The 21,103-nt window shown below is 47.8% G+C and overlaps 10 protein-coding genes across 10 annotated transcripts in view; 5 read left to right on the top strand and 5 right to left on the bottom strand.

Annotated features, from left to right (window-relative positions):
* Positions 1–2,739: 2,739 nt before the first annotated feature.
* On the top strand, positions 2,740–3,518 carry LY89DRAFT_330529 (uncharacterized protein). The gene has a single exon (XM_018206786.1). The coding sequence runs from the start codon at positions 2,888–2,890 to the stop codon at positions 3,326–3,328; it is 441 nt and encodes a 146-aa protein (XP_018062802.1). The 5' UTR covers positions 2,740–2,887; the 3' UTR covers positions 3,329–3,518.
* LY89DRAFT_330528 (uncharacterized protein) lies at positions 3,519–4,536 on the bottom strand. The gene is made up of 3 exons (XM_018206785.1): positions 4,231–4,536; positions 3,919–4,175; positions 3,519–3,869 (listed from the first exon to the last, which is right to left on the bottom strand). The coding sequence occupies exons 1-3, from the start codon at positions 4,384–4,386 to the stop codon at positions 3,710–3,712; spliced, it is 573 nt and encodes a 190-aa protein (XP_018062801.1). The 5' UTR covers positions 4,387–4,536; the 3' UTR covers positions 3,519–3,709.
* Positions 4,537–7,118: 2,582 nt separating this feature from the next.
* LY89DRAFT_599683 (uncharacterized protein) lies at positions 7,119–8,717 on the top strand (the record flags this gene model as incomplete). The annotated part of the gene is made up of 3 exons (XM_018210111.1): positions 7,119–7,292; positions 7,350–8,302; positions 8,348–8,717. 3 exons carry the CDS (start codon positions 7,119–7,121, stop codon positions 8,715–8,717), a joined length of 1,497 nt encoding a protein of 498 aa, XP_018062800.1.
* A 686-nt stretch (positions 8,718–9,403) lies between these two features.
* LY89DRAFT_764570 (uncharacterized protein) lies at positions 9,404–10,020 on the bottom strand (the record flags this gene model as incomplete). The annotated part of the gene is made up of 3 exons (XM_018221642.1): positions 9,404–9,761; positions 9,810–9,885; positions 9,966–10,020. 3 exons carry the CDS (start codon positions 10,018–10,020, stop codon positions 9,533–9,535), a joined length of 360 nt encoding a protein of 119 aa, XP_018062799.1. The 3' UTR covers positions 9,404–9,532.
* Positions 10,021–10,254: 234 nt separating this feature from the next.
* On the bottom strand, positions 10,255–12,835 carry LY89DRAFT_690902 (D-hydantoinase). The gene is made up of 2 exons (XM_018216194.1): positions 12,656–12,835; positions 10,255–11,862 (listed from the first exon to the last, which is right to left on the bottom strand). Exons 1-2 carry the CDS (start codon positions 12,689–12,691, stop codon positions 10,390–10,392), a joined length of 1,509 nt encoding a protein of 502 aa, XP_018062798.1. The 5' UTR covers positions 12,692–12,835; the 3' UTR covers positions 10,255–10,389.
* Positions 12,836–13,065: 230 nt separating this feature from the next.
* On the top strand, positions 13,066–14,355 carry LY89DRAFT_788825 (N-carbamoyl-D-amino acid hydrolase). The gene has a single exon (XM_018223196.1). The coding sequence runs from the start codon at positions 13,277–13,279 to the stop codon at positions 14,309–14,311; it is 1,035 nt and encodes a 344-aa protein (XP_018062797.1). The 5' UTR covers positions 13,066–13,276; the 3' UTR covers positions 14,312–14,355.
* Positions 14,356–14,511: 156 nt separating this feature from the next.
* On the bottom strand, positions 14,512–15,582 carry LY89DRAFT_690901 (uncharacterized protein). The gene has a single exon (XM_018216193.1). It carries the CDS (start codon positions 15,348–15,350, stop codon positions 14,562–14,564), a length of 789 nt encoding a protein of 262 aa, XP_018062796.1. The 5' UTR covers positions 15,351–15,582; the 3' UTR covers positions 14,512–14,561.
* Positions 15,583–15,795: 213 nt separating this feature from the next.
* Positions 15,796–18,437, top strand: LY89DRAFT_690899 (uncharacterized protein). The gene is made up of 5 exons (XM_018216192.1): positions 15,796–15,866; positions 15,955–16,293; positions 16,347–17,007; positions 17,052–17,968; positions 18,017–18,437. Exons 2-5 carry the CDS (start codon positions 16,017–16,019, stop codon positions 18,235–18,237), a joined length of 2,076 nt encoding a protein of 691 aa, XP_018062795.1. The 5' UTR covers positions 15,796–15,866; positions 15,955–16,016; the 3' UTR covers positions 18,238–18,437.
* Positions 18,438–18,709: 272 nt separating this feature from the next.
* On the bottom strand, positions 18,710–20,637 carry LY89DRAFT_330407 (NCS1 nucleoside transporter family). Its single transcript, XM_018206784.1, has 3 exons — positions 20,293–20,637; positions 19,998–20,172; positions 18,710–19,950 (listed from the first exon to the last, which is right to left on the bottom strand). Exons 1-3 carry the CDS (start codon positions 20,515–20,517, stop codon positions 18,740–18,742), a joined length of 1,611 nt encoding a protein of 536 aa, XP_018062794.1. The 5' UTR covers positions 20,518–20,637; the 3' UTR covers positions 18,710–18,739.
* The window catches only part of LY89DRAFT_330403 (uncharacterized protein), a 1,177-nt gene continuing 711 nt past the window's right edge, over positions 20,638–21,103 (top strand). The window contains exon 1 of the mRNA XM_018206783.1: positions 20,638–21,038. Within this exon, the coding sequence (XP_018062793.1) occupies positions 20,758–21,038 (281 nt within the window). The 5' untranslated portion in view covers positions 20,638–20,757. The remainder of the gene's footprint in view (positions 21,039–21,103) is intronic.

Raw genomic sequence — 21,103 nt, 5'->3', positions numbered from 1 at the left:
TCTTACCATGTCTATCATAAACTACCTAGATATCTTTTGACACCGTCACTCCCATCCCCATCCTTATTTCACCCTCTACAACCGAGCGATGGCTTGGCCAGATCAACCGAGATCTAAGTGGATCGAGCGAACCTTATTTTTGCGTTCCCTGCCATGTATATAACTGCCAGCTCTGCCTCGAACTCTCTCGGAGCGTGGAACTTTCTCGGGGGAACCTAACGGCTCTTAGAAAACCATGCGACCATCATGTCCCGCTCGTTGCGAAAGTCTGCTGATCTTAAACGCATATGTCATCTTCTTTCTTCAAGACTTCTGGTGGGGTTCTGGTGGGTTCCGGTAAGTAACTGGTGTTTCTCTGAATTCTTTGCTCAGTCTAGAGACAGTTCTCGCATTAGATGTTTCTACTGTGTTTGACGCTGTATGTCTAGACGAACGCGGAGCAAGAAACAAGTTCACCAGCTCACTACGTTCTTACCTACTTCAATTCGTTGCTATCACATCCTCTCCATCGAAGAAAGAAGTCAAGAAAAGCCCCACACCCCACAACCAGAACTTTGCTGATCTGTCAACCCATATTTAATTCTTCCCAAACATGCATTGCCAACCCTGTCCACCTAATCGCAACTTTGTCCACCCTGTTGACACTGCTACACTGTCTCAAGATGGGTATTCCTAGAACTCGATGTATCCTCGACGTCGATCAAAGCGGCTCGGCTCTGCTTGCGTCCATTGCCACAAACAAATCTACGTTTCTGTGTTTACTTTCCGGAACAAAGTGAAGGTCTATTCGAAAGTCACTGACCCTGAAGACGTCACTACTCCGAGATATGTTCGAAAGCGAGAGAATTTTCCTCTGAAGTAAGAGTTACTGTCATGCTAGGTCGTTAGTAGTTCGACAAACAGGTTGTTGAGAACCAGTCACTTCTCTAAGAATTCTTTTCCTCAAACACCCAATTCTATAGTTGATGCAATATATTATTGGCATTTCAACTTATTTGTTCCTACAGATTTGCTTTTCGGGTCGTTTTATTTTCGGGGAAAACCCCGTCTACAGACGCTGCAAAGCAAAACATTGACTTACTTGCCATGTGGACGGTCTATTGAACTTGGTATCAAGGTACATCAACCCTCAATGATTATCGAAGTGTTCTTGTGTACCCAATATCAAGAATTGTAGCAGACTTCCTTTCCGTTGCGAAGCCCTGATCGCGATGCGGAACTTTGTACCTCGTTTTCTCGGTTTCTGGAAACCCTAGTTCCGAGATGCTTCTCCCGGCTGCACGACTGTGAACTAGAGTTTTGCTTTGGAGTGGATTACGAGCAGCAGAAAGGAAGATTGGAAAGATATATAAGAAGGTGATGTCAATGTCGATGATACAGGAAAAGTGTGTATTTCTGGGAATCAGTATGAGGCCGAGGTACTGGATAGTGAGCATGTTGAATTCTTGCGAGCAGTCATGGCTACATGATCCACGACAACCTAGTTTCTTGATGGTCTGGAAGAGGTTCATACTTCTGGCCTAAGGAGAGTTCTTAATGGAGCCACCTGTTTGGTGGTGGGAGCACAAAGGAGTAAGAATCACAACACGGAAGACAATAAGTAAGGAAGAACAAAGTCTGCGTTACGATGTGAGTAAGAAGAAGTCAAAGTCAAAGTCAAAGTCAAGAGAAAAGTCTATATTAAGGAAGCAAAACAAGGAAAGCAAGACAAGTGCAAACACTCCATATGGAATGTGAGCCCTCCTTTCTAACCAACGCCAGCGTCTTCTAGCAAGCTAGGGATCGCTACCCCTTTTCCATGCACCGTATCCTCCAAGCGAACATGAAATCTTACCATGTTAACCCGTTCCGATAACTTTATTTCCAGTGCCGTGCGTATCGCTCCTGACCAGAATAATACCTGGAGGGCTAGAAGTTAGAAGCTGAAGAGTATTCCCGCAGCTGAGACTTCTTCCAACCCCCCTTCTCCTCGTAAGCGCAACCAAACCCTTCCCGTTTCAATCATTTCTTCTCTGGCTTAAGCCACGGCTTGAATGCCAGTTCATCGTAGTAGAACTGACAAATATCCTCGATTCTCCAAAGTCATCCATGTCAAAGTGATAGCTGCGTCAAGCAAGGTTGATAATCAGTCAGAGCTGTCAGTTCTCCGAAAACAGATAATTTAACAGAAGAATCTGTCTCAGCCGCCTCGAGAAGAGGCTGTCAGATAAATGCGGAAGAGACAGTTGCGGCAGACTGATTGGTCATTTTGCGATGTGCAACAAAACCATCCCACACGACAGACTTGTCTAATACCACATAATTGACAGATCTATCAGAAGTGACGACTGGTGAATAATACGGCTGATGGCTCCCCGTAATCAAGGCAGACAACTTCCGACAAATGTATCAGCTTGCGATGTGCAACGGAATTTGTTTCCCAAGACAGAGTTGACAGATAATTCAGAAAAGACAGATCTCTCGCAGGCCCCGTTCGACAGAATCTGGGAACAGTCAAAAGTCTCAGATCTGTCAATTGGTTATTGCGGCATGCAACAAAAATTGACTAGACAGTTCACTCATCGGACCGATGCAAAGGACGGAGCTGAATGAGACCTTTGACGGACCGCTTCTGATAGAGACATCCGACAGACGGAACCGTCCGTCCAGGCAAGATCTGTCAATTTATCATTGCGGCGGGCAACAAAGAATGTAGAGGCTTCCAGACAGTTTTTCATCGGACCGATCCCTCCCTCATGATAGCTTCCGTTAGAACAGAGCGGGCTCTTCCAACGGGCCGATGCTCTCAATAGACTTCTGCGCTCTGATCCCTATAACCAGCTTCGGACGGATTCTTTCTTTATGCGACGTGCCAAAAAAAAATTGCTTTCCAGGACAGACCTAACGGATGGCTAAGAACAGACAGAGCTGTGGACTGACAGATTCCCGAAACGGTCCGTCTAGAGGATTCCGTGCTGACCGTTCGAACATGGGACAGCTCTCTCTCTCACATCTGACAGTTCCCTTCCTTAGAACGGACCGGCCGACTCTCTCAGGAGAAAAACTCCTAGGCACTCCAGCCTCTGCAATGGACGTGCCGACTCTCTCAGCTGACCGATTGACTCTTTTGACAAACGAATCGACTCCTTTAGCAGACCGACTGACTGATTCTTCAAGCGGACAGACCGACTCGCTCACCGGACATGTCGATTCTCTCCAGCGGATCGACCAACTGACCAGACGGACCGATTCCACAATGGCCGTCCTTGCCCAAATTCTGGACGTCAGACTGTTGTACTTCATTTTGCGATGTGCAACAAAACTGACGGAGGGACTTCTTGAAGTATGACAAGTTTTGAGAGATCACAGTTATTGCGACATGCAACAAAACTCATACACAGCCAAGATTCAACAAACTTGGTACAATTGACAGTTGTTGTTGCGACGTGCAACAAGACTTTGGAAGTTCACACTGACAGCTGAGTCCTGCAGCACAGTTGGAGGTGAAAGCGGGCGGAAAAAACATTGATCCTTTTGCGTTTGAAAGATTTTTCTTCCGAAGTATGGTAAGTATCTTAAGGAGACGGATCACGGAGTCGAATTGTATACTTCGTACAGACAAATTCTCTATAATGTGTGGTAGTCGTCCCATGAGCAGCGATCTTCAATTGATGTCCGGAAGCCTAATGAGGAAAAGAGCAAAGACCTGTTCGCGGCGGCAGCCGGCTCATCACCAATCCATATCAAACAGATCATCCCGACTTCTGGTCGTCGCCCTCTGCCTCGGTCTTGGTCTTGGTCTCGGCTCATACTCATATACTGGACTTGCCGACTCTCTGATGCTACAGCAATCGACACAGTCAAAGACAAGCAGAATGGCATGAATAGCCCTGAATCCAATTAGTCCAGACTACTCAAACAGACGAGCAATAAACTCACCCAATGGCGACAGCAAACCAAGTCTCAACAATATTGAAAGGGCTGGCGTTGTAAGGTTTCAAACTGGTATTCTTGTGCGGTCCCCAAGCATCGAGGAACAAGGCAAAGAAAGACCAGATGAGCATACATAAAGCACAGAAATCTAGAGCAATCAAGATGACGGGGTGGATCCGCGGTACCGGATCGCGAAGTTTGCCGACATATCGACTTGCGAGTGCTATAGTTTCGGCGGTGTCGATAAAGAGTGCTACAAAAGCCTGGTCGAGAGCATTAGAGGTTGTCTCGAGCGCGGCTTGGCATAGGACGACTCACAGATACAAAAACGGTATACCATGTTCGATGGCGGCTAGCGCTAACGACAATAGCAATGATGATGGCCATAACCGCGACCAGGGCAGTAAGTGCTCTAAGCGCAAGCTGAAGCCAGGGCAGACGAACGGGTCTCGGCGAAGGTGGAGACGAAGACATTATGGCTATGTTTAGCTTGAGAAAGATCGTGAAAAGAATAGCATCATACGAATTTATGGTAAGAGGAACATGAAAGTCAAAACAGAGAGATCCACAAACAGGAAAAGGTCCGACACTTATGGGACTCAGCCAAAGGCATTCTGCCTCTCTACGTTATCATTACTGCTGTCCCGAGGATTTGGGATGATATAGTGGTTAGAGGGAGGAAATGCAAAGGCACATGCAACATGTTGGTATTTGTTGTTATTTTGTGATAGGATTGCATATTCTGGGGGAACATTGTTCAGGCTAAAGGGATGGTTAATGCCAATGCTGACATCCTGTTGGTAGAGCGAGTTGAGGGAACACAAGAACTGGATTCTCAAACATTGTCATGGCGAAGGATAATGATATTGGGTTTGAGATATTAGGAAAATCCTCAAGCCGTGGATCGAAGTGAAGAGAACTGTGATTACTGAGGGGCTGCGCCTCGATGATCATCAATGGTGACAAAGGTACAAGAACAGCTTTGATGCCGTGCAACGTTGGTATTCGCATACACGTTACCTTTTCCATCACATTCATTTTCAAACCAACACAAGAATGTGATTTGCAATGCCTAATGCGCTCAGAACGTGATAGGATAAAAGGCAAATAGGGAAACGACTTGATTTGACGATGGTGTCAAATCCGTCGATGGGCTAAGCGCGCAGTGCAAAAAGGAGAAACCCGTTGGTATGTTCATGAGCAAGTCTACCATCAGTGGAACTCCTGGACTGAGGTGGGGTGAGAGGGTGAGAGAAGGACGAAAGAGCTGAAGTCACGCGCGGTCATCACGTGCGAGACATGAGACGCACATGAGACAATTCCTATGAACATGTTTGTCTTGAGTATCAGACTCCTGACACATGAACAACAGACGAACCCGACTGCGGGATCTAATTGATCCGACTGAAAATGCAATTCGACACGTCGCTGCAGCCCTTCGAACTCTCGTCATGTGCGGGTGCTTGATGCGCTCATACATATGGCATTCCCATACTCGACTTGACTGCTCCTGGGTCGACTCGCCTACTGTGTGACCGGAACTCGCGGATGCAGGTATCCTTTGATAAGCTGGCAGTGCAACGATCACAGGCTGGCTGCTTGCAGGAGACTCGACAAATTGTTGGCTCAGCGTCAATCCGAAGAAACCGAAAATGCGGAAAAGGAATCTCACTCGTTCCTCGTTCCTCGTTCCTCGTTCCACAGCATTTGTCGTCCTTTGTGTCGAGTATCAGTCAGTACAGTATAGTACAGAGGTGACTTCAATGCCCTGCATTTTGAGGGACGACCACAATTTCGTGTTGCATGCGCATGAAGGACATATCATAGCATACCTAGGTAGGTAGGTGTCTTTCTAGCTGAGATGGCTGAGAGGAACCTGCAGGTGCTTCAGGGCTTCCACAATGATTCCAAAGAGGCGAAAGAACTAAGAAACCTCCGAGAGACAGACTGGTAAACACCGTGTGATTGGCTGTCTCAGGAGCGTAGTCCAAGCGTCATTGATAAATGCCATGGTTGATCCCTCCCTTGTTTGGGGCGCCTTACTGAAGCTTAACTGCCGGAGATCTGTTCCAATCTCTAAAGGCATTGTGGAGGGTATCAGAGATGTCAGGAGGAGAACGACAAGAGAAATGCGAGAGACCTGGTGGCGAAGGAGAATAATCTGATATCGTGGATGATGGTAAGGTCGATGTCGATGTCGGATGGTTGTCTGACGGTTGGCAGCTAATCTGAAATACTGACGATCGCATGCCAACCGAGGAGAAAAGGGGCAGTGCAAAATAGACGACGAGTACAGTACAGTACAGTATTTGATTTGACTTTCCCAAAGAATCTCATGACGAGGATAAGCTGGGCAGGGCATCCACTTCGTGAGGTTTTTGTTTGCGGGGCAAGCATAGTAAGCTGGCTGTGTCCTATTTGGAAGCGCGCAAAAAGTTCCTCCTGCCAACAAACAGCAAATCATACCTCACCATCTGAACTCCCCCCAAGCCGATGGAGAGGTTGCTGAGACAGGGTGCGTACGCATTTGCATCAAAAAAGGGCAGCCCGGACTTCCAAGTTACCGACCCTTCCCTGAGCTGATCCTTCGAGTTTCTTCAAAAGGAACAATCCTTTCCGCGCGCATACCAATATTTGCCTCTCATATTCCGACACGATCGTCTGCGAATTGACTTGCAAACACGGCCATTGCTCACTCGTACTGAACGAGAAGGAACAAAGTCAACAGCAACGCAAACCTCTCGATGACCGACTGCATTTGCTGTCCAAGCTGACTGCGACTTGAATATCACTCTCTTCTAGACACCCCTCCGTTGATCTTGAATACCCCCTCCAATATATAAAACACCTCGCTCGACCCCGGCCGCTCCCGCTTGGCGTACCAACGAACCAGATCAGCGGCTATCCGAGATCGCATTAATCGGCCACTATTCTTCTCTAACCCCCGAACTCCACTAAGCTTATCGTACGTTCGAAGCGAGATCTCCAAACAGAAGCAGGGTTTCATCTTCGACAACGCTCACTCACTTTCGCCTCTCCTTCGTTCAACCTTCAACCTTCAACCACCAACCTCTCGACCAGCTGGATATGTGACGAACGGGTGAAAAGGACATCTCTTCTCGACCGCTTTCTTTCCTCGTTCAACAATGGCAGCGTCGACCGCTGCGAGAAGCATGGCGAGCTTCCTCTTTCTTCTGGGCTCCTTCATGCTGGCCTCCGCTCAATCCGTCCAGCCCTCGAATGCCACACTGCCGACATCAGAGAGCGGCTCAGAGACGGTATTGAGCTTGACAGGAGGCCCGATCTTCACTGGCCAGACGTATAATATTGCTCCTTTGACCGCGGAAGTTGGCAAGGGACAGACTCCGACTGCCGTTGCTGTATGAATTTCCATTCTTGTCTGCCATTTTCCGTGGCTAATCATACTTCACTTCTAGAACGTCAAAATATCGGGAACATTCAAGCAAGCCGATTACAGCTCGACAGGAGGTGTTGATGGATCAGATATTGCCTTCATAAGTTGCGATCCAAATGGTTCAAATATCGACCCTTCGACAGTGGTTGGCACAGTAGGAGACCAAAAGCCAGGAGCAATCGTGCTGTACAGTCTTGGTGCAGAAGAATGCACTCTCAATGGGTCTTACTCATTCACGTCGATCTTCACCATGATCTCGTCGAAAGATTCCAACACATTGATGACCACTGTTGGATTATACCCGTCACAGACGAGTATCCTGACTGCGAATATTAGTGTTAATTCTACAACCACAAGTCAAAGCAGTTCGTCATCATCATCTGCGAATGAAGGAGGTCCAGCACCGACTACAGCTGTTGCAATGAGTATCCTGTACAGTATTACGGGTATCATTACACTTCTGTTCCTGGTCATCATTGCCACTGGTGCTGTTCGAGCTCATCGCCATCCAGAAAGATATGGTCCACGTACCGGATTTCCCGGTAGACCTAGACAGAGTCGTGCCAAGGGACTTGCTCGAGCTATGTTGGAGACACTACCGATCGTCAAGTTTGGTGACCCAGAGCCGGTCAAGCCAGGAACAAACGATATCGAAATGGGAGGAGATCAAACCACCACTACAACCACTACACACACCGCTCCTGAGGTTGTAGCAACATCCGGTAATACTGAACGTGCCAAGTCTCCCACTACGGTAGCTACTGCTGTCGAGTCTGGCATGGGACCTGCCCAAGCCGAATCAGTGAAAAGCGGGGAAGAAAATGCTGCACCAAAGGAGGGCGAATTGGGATGTTCTATCTGCACTGAGGATTTCACCACTGGAGAGGATGTCAGAGTCTTGCCGTGTAACCACAAGTACCACCCTGCTTGCATCGACCCGTGGCTGCTGAACGTGTCTGGCACTTGTCCACTCTGGTAAGCTCATCCATTCCTACTTATGTTCAAAACTAACTTGAATAGTCGTCATGACCTCCGTCCTGCCACTTCAGCTACAGCCGAAAACGAAACCGAGACTGCCGGTGACAATGCCGAAGGAGCCGAAGGAGGAGAACTTCCACCACCTTTGGCCATCGATGGTGAGACCACTACTGCCGAGAACGAGAGTACCCACCAACGAAGCCGAGCCTCACGTCTCCTCGATCCGAATCGTCTTCGTCACGCACCAGCCGATGAACGTATTGCTGCACTTCGACGTCTGAGAGAACAATCTCAAACCGAAGGTGAAGGGGAGCACGCAGACAGCGAAGAGCCAAGCAGGAGAGCAAGGTTGACGGGCAGATTGAGAGACGCGTTCCGAATCAAAACTCGAACTCAAGATACTCCTCAATGACAAAATATATAGAACACAAAGAAAGATGGGGCTGGTAACCTTGACTATACGATTTAATAACGATACGGCATGACACGAACAGCAGGACACATGATATGGTATTATTTTCGACGCAAATATTGGGGACATCTGCATAGATGGCGTTACAGGCGTTTGACCGTGGGAAAGCTTGCGCATTTTCGGGGACTGGGGTTGGGGGCAGGTGCAGGTGGGGAAATGGAATTGGTGTTTTCATCAGGGTGTTGCATTCGTCCTCAGATTGTTGGTAGAATGGATGCACAAAGAAAGGTACGACATGGATGTATGCTTGGGGAATATTGGTGCTGTATAATTCGTATTGTAATATATTGCACCATTACAGAATGAGATGGGTGATATGAAAAAGATCTTCAATTGAAGAAGATGAGTCTGCAGTGCTGATACTATCGATAAATTCCCACCTTTTCCTTGGGTGCTTAAAGTCCTAGATTTTAATAAGTCCGTATGAGACGTCTTCCTTGGCGCATTCAGATCCAGTCTTTCTGTTTAGTGAGTGTGTTTCTTTCATGATAGAGCGGACAGGCTTTTCCTCTTCACTCTCTGCTCTCAGTTTTGCTGCTCTGCCGCATCACATCGAAAGGTGGAACACTTGATGCAATGGTTATTCATTGGAAAACCCTTTCCCTCCAAACACCATCCGTCCGTCGTATTAACACTGCTTGCAATACAAAACCCCGATGCATGACCTGTAAACTCTTCGCAATAATGCTACTTCCAGTCCTCCTCAACTCCTCAGCAAAACTCTCGTCTAGACAATCTTGCTCCAGCCGTCCGATTCAAACTTCAGCGATAGCAGCAGTAGCTGGTGGCCCGTCCGTGATGCGCTGTCGACCTTGGCGTGGCTTCCTCTCTGTATCGCAACAGCTCATGGGCAGACCCATCTGGACTCTTTCACTGAAGATTATAGGAGCTTCCTTTTCATGCTTTATGCCTTTCCCACGCGCCTCGGCTCGTTTGTTCCAAGTGATAACGACGTAAAGGGCATGAATGATGCCAGGAAGATATCTGTTTGATGTCAGCGAACAGAGATGACTGAACGGTAGTAAATCATACCCGCAGAGACAGAGTACAAGAGTAATGAATCCATCTGGGCCACAACCAGCGACGATGAAAGTACCTGCGAAAGGACCTGTAGAGTATCAGTGTCTGGAGAGAACGCAGAGAACAAGAATGCAGATTGAATGAAGGGGAGGGTTGCAGAGTACTGACAGATAATTGTGATGATGATTGCGATCACAAGCTGTGTTGTTTGACTATTAGCCATGTTGTGTTGTATGTTCGGGGCTTGAGAACTCGGTGAGGGCGCTGAAGTTGATATGTGGTTGATACGGGAATATCGATAGCGAGAGCTGTTCTCCGGAATTTCTGTTTGATGATGATGATGATGATGATGATGATGATGGATGCATGGCCGAGGGTCGAGACATTCCATCCTACTTAGTTCATTGGTTGATGGGGGAGGAACAAGTGATGGAGCCGAATGAGGAAAGCAGTGCTTGTGTCTACTGGGCAGGATTTTCAATGAGCCTCAGCTATGCTACACGCTCCTTCTCGATACAACCATAACGCTACACCCTTGAGACTAATTAGCTTCTCTATCTATCTATATCCATTCTACCTCTTCTCCAAAGTTTCAGTACCAGTAATTCCTCTCGCCTGTCAACATCCCATTTACCTCCTGTCCAGTCTTCCCAGCCACAATCCTTCCCTTGCCCCTCTGCAAGAATTTTCCAGCATTCATTTTCCCCATAATCCCTCCATTTTCTCGATCCCAAACGGTTTTCCCTCTCAGAATCGTAAATCTTGGCCAATTTTTGACTGTCATTCCCTCATAAGGGGTGTAATCAACTCCATGATGCAAGTTTTTCTGCTCAATCACGACGCCCTCCTTCATTTCCGTCTCAGGATACCAGATTACCAAGTCAGCATCGTAACCAGGTGCAATACTGCCTTTCGTCCCCTCCAAACCATACAATTTCGCCGGATCCGAGCTCGTCAGCTGCACAAACCTCTGCAAGCTCAACTTACTGTCCTTCTCTCTCCCCGCAAAACTAAACAACAATGGTAACCTCGTCTCCACACCAGGAACCCCATTCGGAATATTTCTGTACCTCATGACCCCGTCCTTCATTCCTAATTTCTTGCCTCCAGCATGATCGTACGTACTCGGCGCATGATCGCTCGAAAACGTGGTGAAAGTTCCATTCGCTATACCCCTCCACATTGCCTCCAAATCCTTCGGATCATGTCTCAAGGGCGGCGAGCAAACACATTTCGCACCTTCAAACTTATCCTTATGAGTTCCCTTTAACCTCTCACTCAACAGGAAAAGATACTGAGGACAAGTCTCCGCATGTATGGGAAGCATTCTCGTCTGAGCTTTCCTCACATGTTTCATCGCTATCTCAGAACTCATATGAACGATCAAGATAGGCGTATCCGTCAACTCGGCTAGGGAGATGATGCGGTATGTAGCTTCATTTTCAGCGATTTGAGGTCGCGAAATAGCGTGGAAAAATGGGTCTGTGTGACCAGCTGCTTCGAGACGATCGGTGATAAGGGAGATAATATCGCTATTCTCAGCATGAACCATGGTCGTGAATCCTAGTGCTCTTGCTGACATGAGCACATTGAGAAGTTGGGAATCGCCGAGTTTGAGAGGTTCGTATGTCATATAGAGCTTTACCGAAGTAATGCCCTGCGAAATAAGGAGCGGCATCTCCGCTTCCATAATCGAAGGCGTCGGATTCGTAAGAATGAGATGAAATCCATAATCACAGTACGATTGATCCTTTGCTCGCTTGTGATACTCCTCTACACAAGGTAGTACTGAGTCCTCGGTCTTGCGCTGAGAGGCGAATGCGAGGACCGTCGTCGTCCCACCCCCAATGGCGCTTCGAGAGCCAGTCTCCCAGTTATCGCCTGTCGGTGAATTGTCTTGGGCGAAGTGGACGTGGGAGTCTACGCCTCCAGGTGTGATGTAAGCGCCTTTTGCATCGATGATTTCGGTGGAGGACTCGCGGGGAAGACAGGTTCCGAGGCAGGAGATTTTGCCGTCTTTGATGCCGATTTCGATGCCGTGGGAGAGAACATCGCTGGCTGTGACCTGAGAGATTGTCAGCTGTGTGAATGAAATGTGTTTGCGGAGTCAAATGAGTGATGATGTGAGAGGATGGGAAAAGGGGTTAAGCGAGCCAAGATCCAACATCAACAAAATCAAAAATCAAAACAAAAAGACGAAGTAAATGTAATTTTCTCTTCATTCCAGCAAAGCAATTATAATGGCACAATGCACCTCGCGTCTCTAAGCATAAAACATATCCACTACGTCCCTCGCTTCACCGCCTCAACTTCTAAGTGGGTCTCGGTAGCGCAAATTTTGCAAAAAAAATCAAAAACATACAACAGCAGGTATTCGCTGATGGTCACCCACTCAACTACTAATCTGCCGATCTGGAGCTTGTGTATGGCAGAGCGGACGGGATGCCCAATTCTCTCCAGTCTATGGTCGTATGTGACAGCTATGATTACTATTTTGTACTATGTAGCACACTGCGAGAAGGGGGCTGGAACGAGAACTTCGCTGCCAAGGCTCCTCCGCCTTGCTTGAGCTGACTTGATGAGTATCTGAGAGACTTGAATAGGTCTTTAGATTGGCTTGGTTGTTTGAAACCTTATGCAAGCAAAAAAATCATGGCTTGGGGGGAAAGCATTGCCCGTTGTTGAAGATGTTCAAATATGCGATCGTAAACGAAGATCTATAATTGGCTCACTGGAGCCTTCACTTCTCTTCAACATAGAGTCCCAAAATAAAATCTCATCAATAGCGTGAGATGCTCCATCTGCCCGAAAGACCTCGATGCTAAGAACAATAAGAAAATGGAATCGTTCATACGTACAATTATGCCATTCGTCACAATAAGGTCAAACCCCATCTTATCTCCGAAACGTATCAAACGCCGATGAACAACTCAACACTTGAATCATTCATAAACTCTTCTTCTCAAAAGTAACAATAAGAGGCAACAGAGCCTCCTTTGAATCTTCCATCCACATCCATTAATCCCATCCTTTCCAACTTTGAACTATCTATCCAAGCTCCCAATCCAGCATCCACCAACATCGAGATAGTTCGCTTCGTCTGCCGTGGCCAAGCGATTCCCGAAATCCCGATAGATGCTGCCCGACGGCCAAGTAGGGATCAGCACCTCGTTTCGTCCCGTCGCATGCAGCCCGATAAGGTTATGCTTGGCGAGGGGCTACCAAAGATGGGGTGCAGACGCTGTGCAGTATCAATTCTCCGCTTCACTTTTCGAGGGGAGGAGAAGGGCAACGACCACGGACGGCGAGGCAGATAGACGGCTGTAGTGTGATAGTGAGGTGGGATTTAAGTGGTGGCCGTAAGTGTAGGAAGGAATTTTGGAGCTCTAGCTTCGAACCTTGAATGAGGCTTGAAAATTGGTGATCGTACATCTTCTTTGAACGAGAAGAAGAAAGCAGCAAAGAAAAGATCAAGCAAGATGCCTCGCACACTCAAAGTAGCAGCTGCACAAATGGGCCCTATACACCTCACCTCCAAACGCCCAGAAACCCTCTCCCGCATGCTCGCTCTCCTAAGAACAGCATCCAAACTTGGTGCCCAACTCGTACTCTTCCCCGAAACGGCATTTACGACATTCTTCCCTCGTCACCTTATCAATTCTCAAGAAGAACTCGATTCTTACTTCGAGCACGAAGACAACGTCCCCGAATCCGCGAACACAAAACCGCTCTTCGACGAAGCGAAAACTCTAGGGATCGATATCTCAATCGGATTCGCGGAACGAACTGCTGATGGAAAGGGGTATAATACTAGTATTTATTTCTCGGCAAAGAAAGGAGAAGTAATTGCCAAATACAGAAAGGTCCATTTACCAGGCACGAAAGAACCATTCGCAAACCCTGACGCCGTCAACCAGCTTGAAAAACGGTATTTCGAGCCAGGAAATCTAGGGTTCAAAGCTTTTCGAACCCCGGACTTGATTCCGGGAGCTGCAAAAAAAGAGAGTGGAATTAAAGAGCATGGAAAGGGAGATCCGATTATGGGAATGATGATCTGCAACGACCGTCGCTGGGCTGAAGGCTGGCGCTGCTACGGACTTCAAGGAGTCGAGATCGTGCTGTGTGGGTATAACACTGCAGGCTTTGCTCCTGATCTCTGGGGAACTCGGAAACCGATGATTCCAGAAGAAGCCGAGAAGGACGCAGTGTTCCATCACAAGCTGGTGATGCAAGGGAACTCGTATATGAATAGTTGTTTCTCGATCAGTGCGGCAAAGGCGGGGTTGGAGGATGCGAAGTACGATTTAATTGGGGGAAGCTGTATTACGAGTCCAGAGGGACATGTGTTGGCGGAAGCGAAGACGAAGGACGATGAGGTTGTGTTTGCAGAGATTGATTTAGAGGATTGTAGGCAGGGGAAGGAGAAGACTTTTGATTTTGATAGACATAGGAGGGTGGATCAGTATGGACCGATTACTATCCAGACTGGAGTTGTGGAGCCTGAGCTATTGTAGAGAAATAGTGCATAGATAATAAAAAATGAATGGAAACTGAGATGAAAATGGTTGAGATAGTTGTGAAAATAAAGTGAATGTTGTGAATTCGTAGCACTTTAATTCTTGTAGTTTGGTCGGTTCGAAGAGTAAGGCTAGCGATTGGAAGGCTTTAAGGAGAAGAAAGGGAAAATTAAGGTCTCAATGCGATTATTGAAAATGGCGTCTTGCTAGCCTTTAATTTGCGATATTTGACAACTATTGCCACTATTTACAACCAATCCTGGCCTCTTGCTTTCCGGCCCTCTGCGGAACTTCTAAACACACCACCTTTCGCGGTGACATGACTTTCTCTCACCAATCCTATCAGGAACTGAACACCGACCGCCACCCCGTCGATAACTTGAGCAGTGGCATCTTTCGTACCAACGACTTCCTCGCATTTCAACTTCATTTCCGTCATTCCAGCACAACCCAAGGCAATACAATCTGCACCCTTCTCCTGGACCAACCTTCTTGCAGCTTCGCCGACCAAACCTAAGACTTTGTCTCTCGGTAGTCTCTCCAATTCCAAGACACCCAGGTTTGTAGTCTCGGCACCTACCGAGAAACCTTCGAGACCATAATATCGGATAGCATCCTCATGCATGATCTTACTTCGATAGGCAGTCGCCACAATACCTAATCGTCCTCCAAGCATGCGAGCTGCGTATAGTGATGCCTCCATGATCCCAATCACTGGACCTGACAGCTCTTCTCTGAGAGCATTAATCAGAGGATGGGCGCTGAAGCATGCAACGAGAAACGCATCGTATTTGGATGCTATTGGTACCACAGCTCTGATGGCAGCAGCAGCTGAAAGTACACCATCGAGATGACCTTCGATGGCCGAGGGGGCAGGATGAGGTGAGGTGAAGCCTGTAACTGTGCAGTGCGGTGGAAGGGTATATTCTAAAGATCGGAGGCAGGCTTCTGTCATAGATGAGGTGCCATTGGGATTGATGAGGAGGATATTGATGGGCTTAGTGGAGGTTCCCGTGACTGAAGGGAGCTCCGCCATAGTGGTCGAGTGGTCGAGCGAGCTGAAGTAAGACACAGGCTGTCGCTAAACCATAGGAGAAAAGGGGGTTAAGCGAACGAGGCTTCTCGGGATTTGAAAAAGGGGGAAGCTGAGAAACGACAACGCATGGAGCGATGTTATAGATCACTCGATTCCTGCCAACCCAAGGGAATAACAGCTCATGAATATGCTTTGGAAACCCAATTAGAGTAGCCATCAGCGGTTCGTCTCCATGAATACTCAGCAATAGGAACGCTTCCACTTCCAACTGCTCACCATTCAGAGATAACGCGGGCAAGTTGGCCGATGGACTCGGTCTTCCGTTGAGGCAGCAGGTGGCTTTCCCAGGGCCCCGCATCTCTCACGTCGCTCACGAAACAAAAAGAATGGATCCATAATCCTCGAGACAAACTTTCTTCCCCGACGAACTGCGACCTGCTTTCCCGCCTGAATTGCTCACGGTCGCGATGTGAAGGGAGGGAGCGAGCTGGACTGACTGATTGTATGGGGGCGTGAGTGAGCATCACCCAACCCAGCCAGCAGCCTGCGAGGCACCGCACCGCGCACCACGATAAGCTAGGGCGTCCGATAACGAAATTCACAGCGCAGCAGCTCGCGTTTTGAAGCAAGCATTTTGATGCTTCTTCCCCAAGACCGTCTTCCCACATGGACAACTTCGCGCAACCTTCTCTATCTCCCACCGATTTTTTCAACGGCTTGGACATTGCACAGCAGCCCCTGCAGCCCGGTCCCAGGAGTTACAAGTCGAGGAAGTACCGCCCGTGTGACTTCTGTCGGAGCCGCCAGGTTGCGTGCAAGATTGACATCGCACCACCGTGTGCCTTGTGCAGCTCTCACGGGAAGGCCTGCACCTTTGTGGAGAGGCCAAAGAAGAAGAGGAGGCCCAACTCGACCAGCAATGGAGAATCCAGTGGGAATTCGGGTAGGCTGCGTCAAATCTCACCAGATGTGCCCATCGCTGACATACATCCGTAGCACCTCAGCAGTTTGACCAATCCATACCCCAATTAAGTCCTGGATTCCTCGCCCAGTACAATCATGAACAAGCTTTCAATGGCCTGAACGGCGATGCTCTCGATCCCTCCTCCCCAAATCAGCTTCACCTCGGCCAAGCCCAAGATGCTTCTCCAATATATAACATGGATCCGTGGTTACAAAGTGGTATTCGAATACGTCCGTTGGACTCCCAGTCCACCAGGTCTGCACGTTTCATAGGAGAAACAGGAGAGTCTAATCCATACCTCCTCCGCCATTATAGATATAACGAGAATGACGAGTGTACCATCTCCAAGTTGACATACCGCCGGATCAAGACTTCATTGAACCAGAATGCCTTGCCAGGAGAGAAAGGAGAACCTCCAGTGGTGTTCATGCTCGCAGATGATTCTCTGGCACAAAAAGGAGAACCTCGTGTCGAGGATGATGTCCTTGCCAAGGCACGTTCAGACATTGCTGGAATGTTCAATGAGCAAGAAGCTTTGAGGTTGATTGGTCTCTTCTTTCGATTTGTATACCCGGCATTTCCAATTCTAAGTAGAAGCGAAATGTACCCCAATGGAAGTTTGTCACCCAGTATTTTACACATACTACCTATGTCTTTACTAGCTGCTATGTATGCGACGGCGTTGCCCTTTATGTAAGTAGACCTATTGTCGGGCTATTACCTACTGACTCTTTTAGGCTTTATGACGATTTGTTAGCGACTACCCTTGTTCATTCACCGCCTCCTGCACATCAATTGTTTCGAATATCTTGGATATCAGTCACCCAAGAATTACATACACCCCGACTTGCCACCATACAGGCTTGTCTGCTCTTGCTGCAACGTGCCCCTACCAATCGTTATACAACAGATACTCCATGGAAAAACTCGCTTGTTGGCTGGACCGTTAGTCTAGCTCAAACTTTAGGACTTTCGAAAGAGTGTTCCGACTGGACAAGCATACCTACATGGGAAATGACATTAAGGAAACGTCTTTGGTATGGCGTATTCATTATGGATAAATGGGCATCTCTGGGAGCAGGAATGCCTAGCCATATCCGAATTGACGACTTTGACGTCCTTCCCCTCACCGATGCAGACCTCGAACCACCAACTATTGATCCTCATTCAAATTCTATCCCTGGATTCCTCGATCCAGAAACGGATAGCAATCACTTTCGACTACTGTCCGAGTTGACTATGATATTGAGTGATATCATGGACTCGTATTACTCTTTACGAGCGACGCAACGAACGTCAAAGGATTTCACACTCTCGCTTGAAATTGCTAGACCATTGAGGTCTCGACTTAAGATTTGGAACGACTCATTACCACCAGCACTGGCTTTACGGCAACCTGAACGAGTCGACAGCAGAGGCATGACCCGTCTTAGTGCCAATCCATCACTGTCACTAGCCTACATCGTTGCTACCATGACACTATTCCGTGCTCTGCTACGACCACTAGAGAACCTCACTAGTGTGGAAGAGGAAGACCATGGTATCGTTGGCAGTCGCCTTGCTGTTCGAGCAGGTGCAAAAGAATGTGCCAAAGAAGTTGTCGAGTTTGTAGAAAATCTAGGAAGAGGCGCCCTTGATGCATTTTGGCATTCCTGTAAGAGTCTCTCTTCCCTTTCCCTCTTCTTCAACTAACAAAATTCAGGGTCAAGAGCAAACTTCGCCATCGCTTCATCATTCCTCATGCAATTACTAGTAACATCCGAAACCGAAGCTGAATCGGCAGAGATTAACGATCTGGTAGCGAGATGGAGGTGGGCCATGCGAATTGGGAGCGGGAGTACTGGGAACGGTCTAATGAGTTTGGGTTTGCTGAGATTGGATGGTCTTTTGTTGGAAAATGGGACGGTCCAGAATGGGGCCTGAAAAGTTGGATTCGGATGGGCGGCTTTTTGTATGTTTGTCTCTGGGTATATATTTAGGTCTATGATGGTGGTGTTATGATACCTCAATTTGAAGCTTTTCAATCTTATTGAGGATTTTATGCTTATTGGTGATAAAATTTTGTTGAATTTCATTGTGATCGAGGTCTTGGAGGCGTGTGACTTTCATCCCTTCTTAGAAACGGAATGCAGCCAGAGTGGTGGGACATCGATCCATCTTGCTGTCGAAGCAGAACCAAGTCTCAAGCCTCTAGGAATAGCATAGTGTGTGACTACTTTTCGAACAACATGACTAGTGCAAGACCTTATTTGGAATTCGAACATTGTCTAAAGAGGAGTTCGGTTACATTCACAATGGTATGTTCGCTATGATAATTCAAACCCATAGGCATTTTCCTTTTAACTTTCTTCCCTCTAGAGGTTGAAATCTAGCTCATGTCTCATCATTCATATCTTCATCTATATCATCCGACCTCTCTTTCCATCTAGAAATTCCTACTCTTCTCGTCTCCTACAGCTTTAACCTGCTCCTCATCACTCCCCTGCCCCCAACTAACACTATCCACCACCTCCCTCTCATTGTCATCCCCACTCCACTTCTCCTCCATCCTCCAAACTCTCCCCAACACCAGGTAAACCACAAACGCAACAACGGTCCCAACCACCCAACTCAAACTATACACATAGCTCGCGCCCTTCGGAACACCCTTCTGCCCCGTCGCCTTTGCCAAGCCCGCCAAATTCGGCGCGATGCCCACTACAAACGCCACAAAGGCCCTGACATTAAACCCATGCCAAAAACTATAGATATCTGGATGTCGATACAGAGCCGCAAGACTCAAGTGTCTTTTTCTCAGAACCCAAAAGTCCGCAATCATGATACCAGCGATTGGACCAAGGAACATGGCGTATCCGCCTAGGAACGCTGAGAATGACGCTGCTGAGTACTGGATATTCCACGGTGTGGCAGCTACGGAGATGATGCAGCATACATACGCCCCTCTTCTCGCGTTGATCCATCTCGGGAACCACAAGCTCAAGTCATTCGAAAAGCTGACTGAGTTAGCGGAGATGTTTGTCCCGATCACAGCAAACGCCCAGCATAGCGCAGAAAAGAACTGTGCGGCGCGGTTGTCCCAGAGGACGGAGACTTGGAGGGGATTCCAGGTCGTGATGCCGTAGACGGATTGTGTGGCAGAGGTGACTGTCACGCCGAGGATGCCGCAGAGCGTGACGAGGATGCAGAGGCCAACGGCTTGGGTCCAGAAGACTTGTTTGGGGTAGCGGGCGTAGCGGGTGAAGTCTGGCATGTTGAGCGCGAGAGTGGCTTTGGGGCCAATGGCGGTGGTGACGCATTGGAAGAAGACGACTGCAACGGATGTGCCGTCTGTGATGTGCGTACCTTTGGAGAAGGTTGGGCCAAACCCTTTGGCAGCGACGAGAGCCCAGATGAAGAGTGTGAGGCCGAAGACGGGCATTATGATTGTTTTGGCCATGAAGAGGTAGCGGAGTTTGGAGACGTGGAGGTATAGGAGGGGGAGTTGGATGATGATGAAGAGGAAAAAGCAGAGCATTTGAGCAGAGGTTACGTGGGCGCTGGCTGGGATGTGGTTGGGGAAGTGGTTGAAAGAGGGCCAGATTGCCGTGAGCATTGTCTGGATGCATTGGCCTCCTTGAAATGATTGAGTTCCGAACCCTAACTCTGTCAGATTTGGTGTTGAGGTAAGAGTTTGGGTTACTTACAGATACAGGCTACAACGCCTCTTACAAAGACGGCAAAGTAGGCTCCATAGACTCCGAATGTTGATCTCATGAGGACAGGGAAGTTAATCCCGTATATGCATCCAACATAACCATTGAGCATGGCAGGAATACAAACCAGGAGATGGCCAACAAGAACTGCAGTGATAGAAAGCCCCTAGTGACAAGTTAGTACGCTTCGAATACAAGGTTGAAGAGCACAGGAGCTGGTATCAACTAAAGGATATTTTTCGAGCTTAGCTCCCCAAGTTTCAGTAGAAGAGCAGAATTGACTTACCGGACTCAGTCCCTTCGTGATAGAACTCGACGCAACTTGGTACATTGAAATACTGAACGCCTCCGCAATCCAGAACCCAAGTAACGAAGGCCATGTCCATTTCCTCTCTTCTGACTCAAAGGGGACAGGGTCGAGATCTTTGTTCGAACTCAGTCCTCCGCTTGCACTGGCGTATGATCCAGGCTCGGTCCGTAACCTGAACCTTTCAAAGACCTTTGGAGCCATTCTGACTTTGACGACTGAATATCTTCAATAGTGGGACCTTGGAAGATAAATTGGAAATGATATTAAAGTGCTGACACGTGCTTCACGTGCTTGGCATCGATAGGTAGGTAGGTAGGGTAAATAAACTTGCGATGGTCCCACAAAAAATATAAACTGTACTGTAATTGCTGACATGAGAGATTTTCAAGCGAATAGCATCAACACCGTCGGCAACAACACGACTTAAAATGAAGAAGAAAGATGCTGGACTTATGCTGTCCGAACAAGGGAATGGCGAGACCACAGAATGATCATTGCTGTTGGTCTTACTGGACCAACCTGCGTTCAACTGAAAAGATCCCAACATGGCCTATCTCTTGGCTATGGCCAGCTCTGATCGGTCCAGAACAGGTCATCTCTTGCTCTCTTATCGATTCATCGTCTAGGAATCCCGGGATATCGTCTATCGTCTATCGTCTGTCTATCGTCTGTCTATCATCTACCATCTATCGTCTATCATCTATCATCTATCATCTATCATCTATCATCTATCATCTATCATCTATCATCTATCATCTATCATCTATCATCTATCATCTATCATCTA

Source organism: Mollisia scopiformis (assembly GCF_001500285.1).
Source record: "Mollisia scopiformis unplaced genomic scaffold LY89scaffold_32, whole genome shotgun sequence".
Taxonomy (NCBI): domain Eukaryota; kingdom Fungi; phylum Ascomycota; class Leotiomycetes; order Helotiales; family Mollisiaceae; genus Mollisia; species Mollisia scopiformis.
This window is presented reverse-complemented; position numbering and strand designations above follow the sequence as displayed.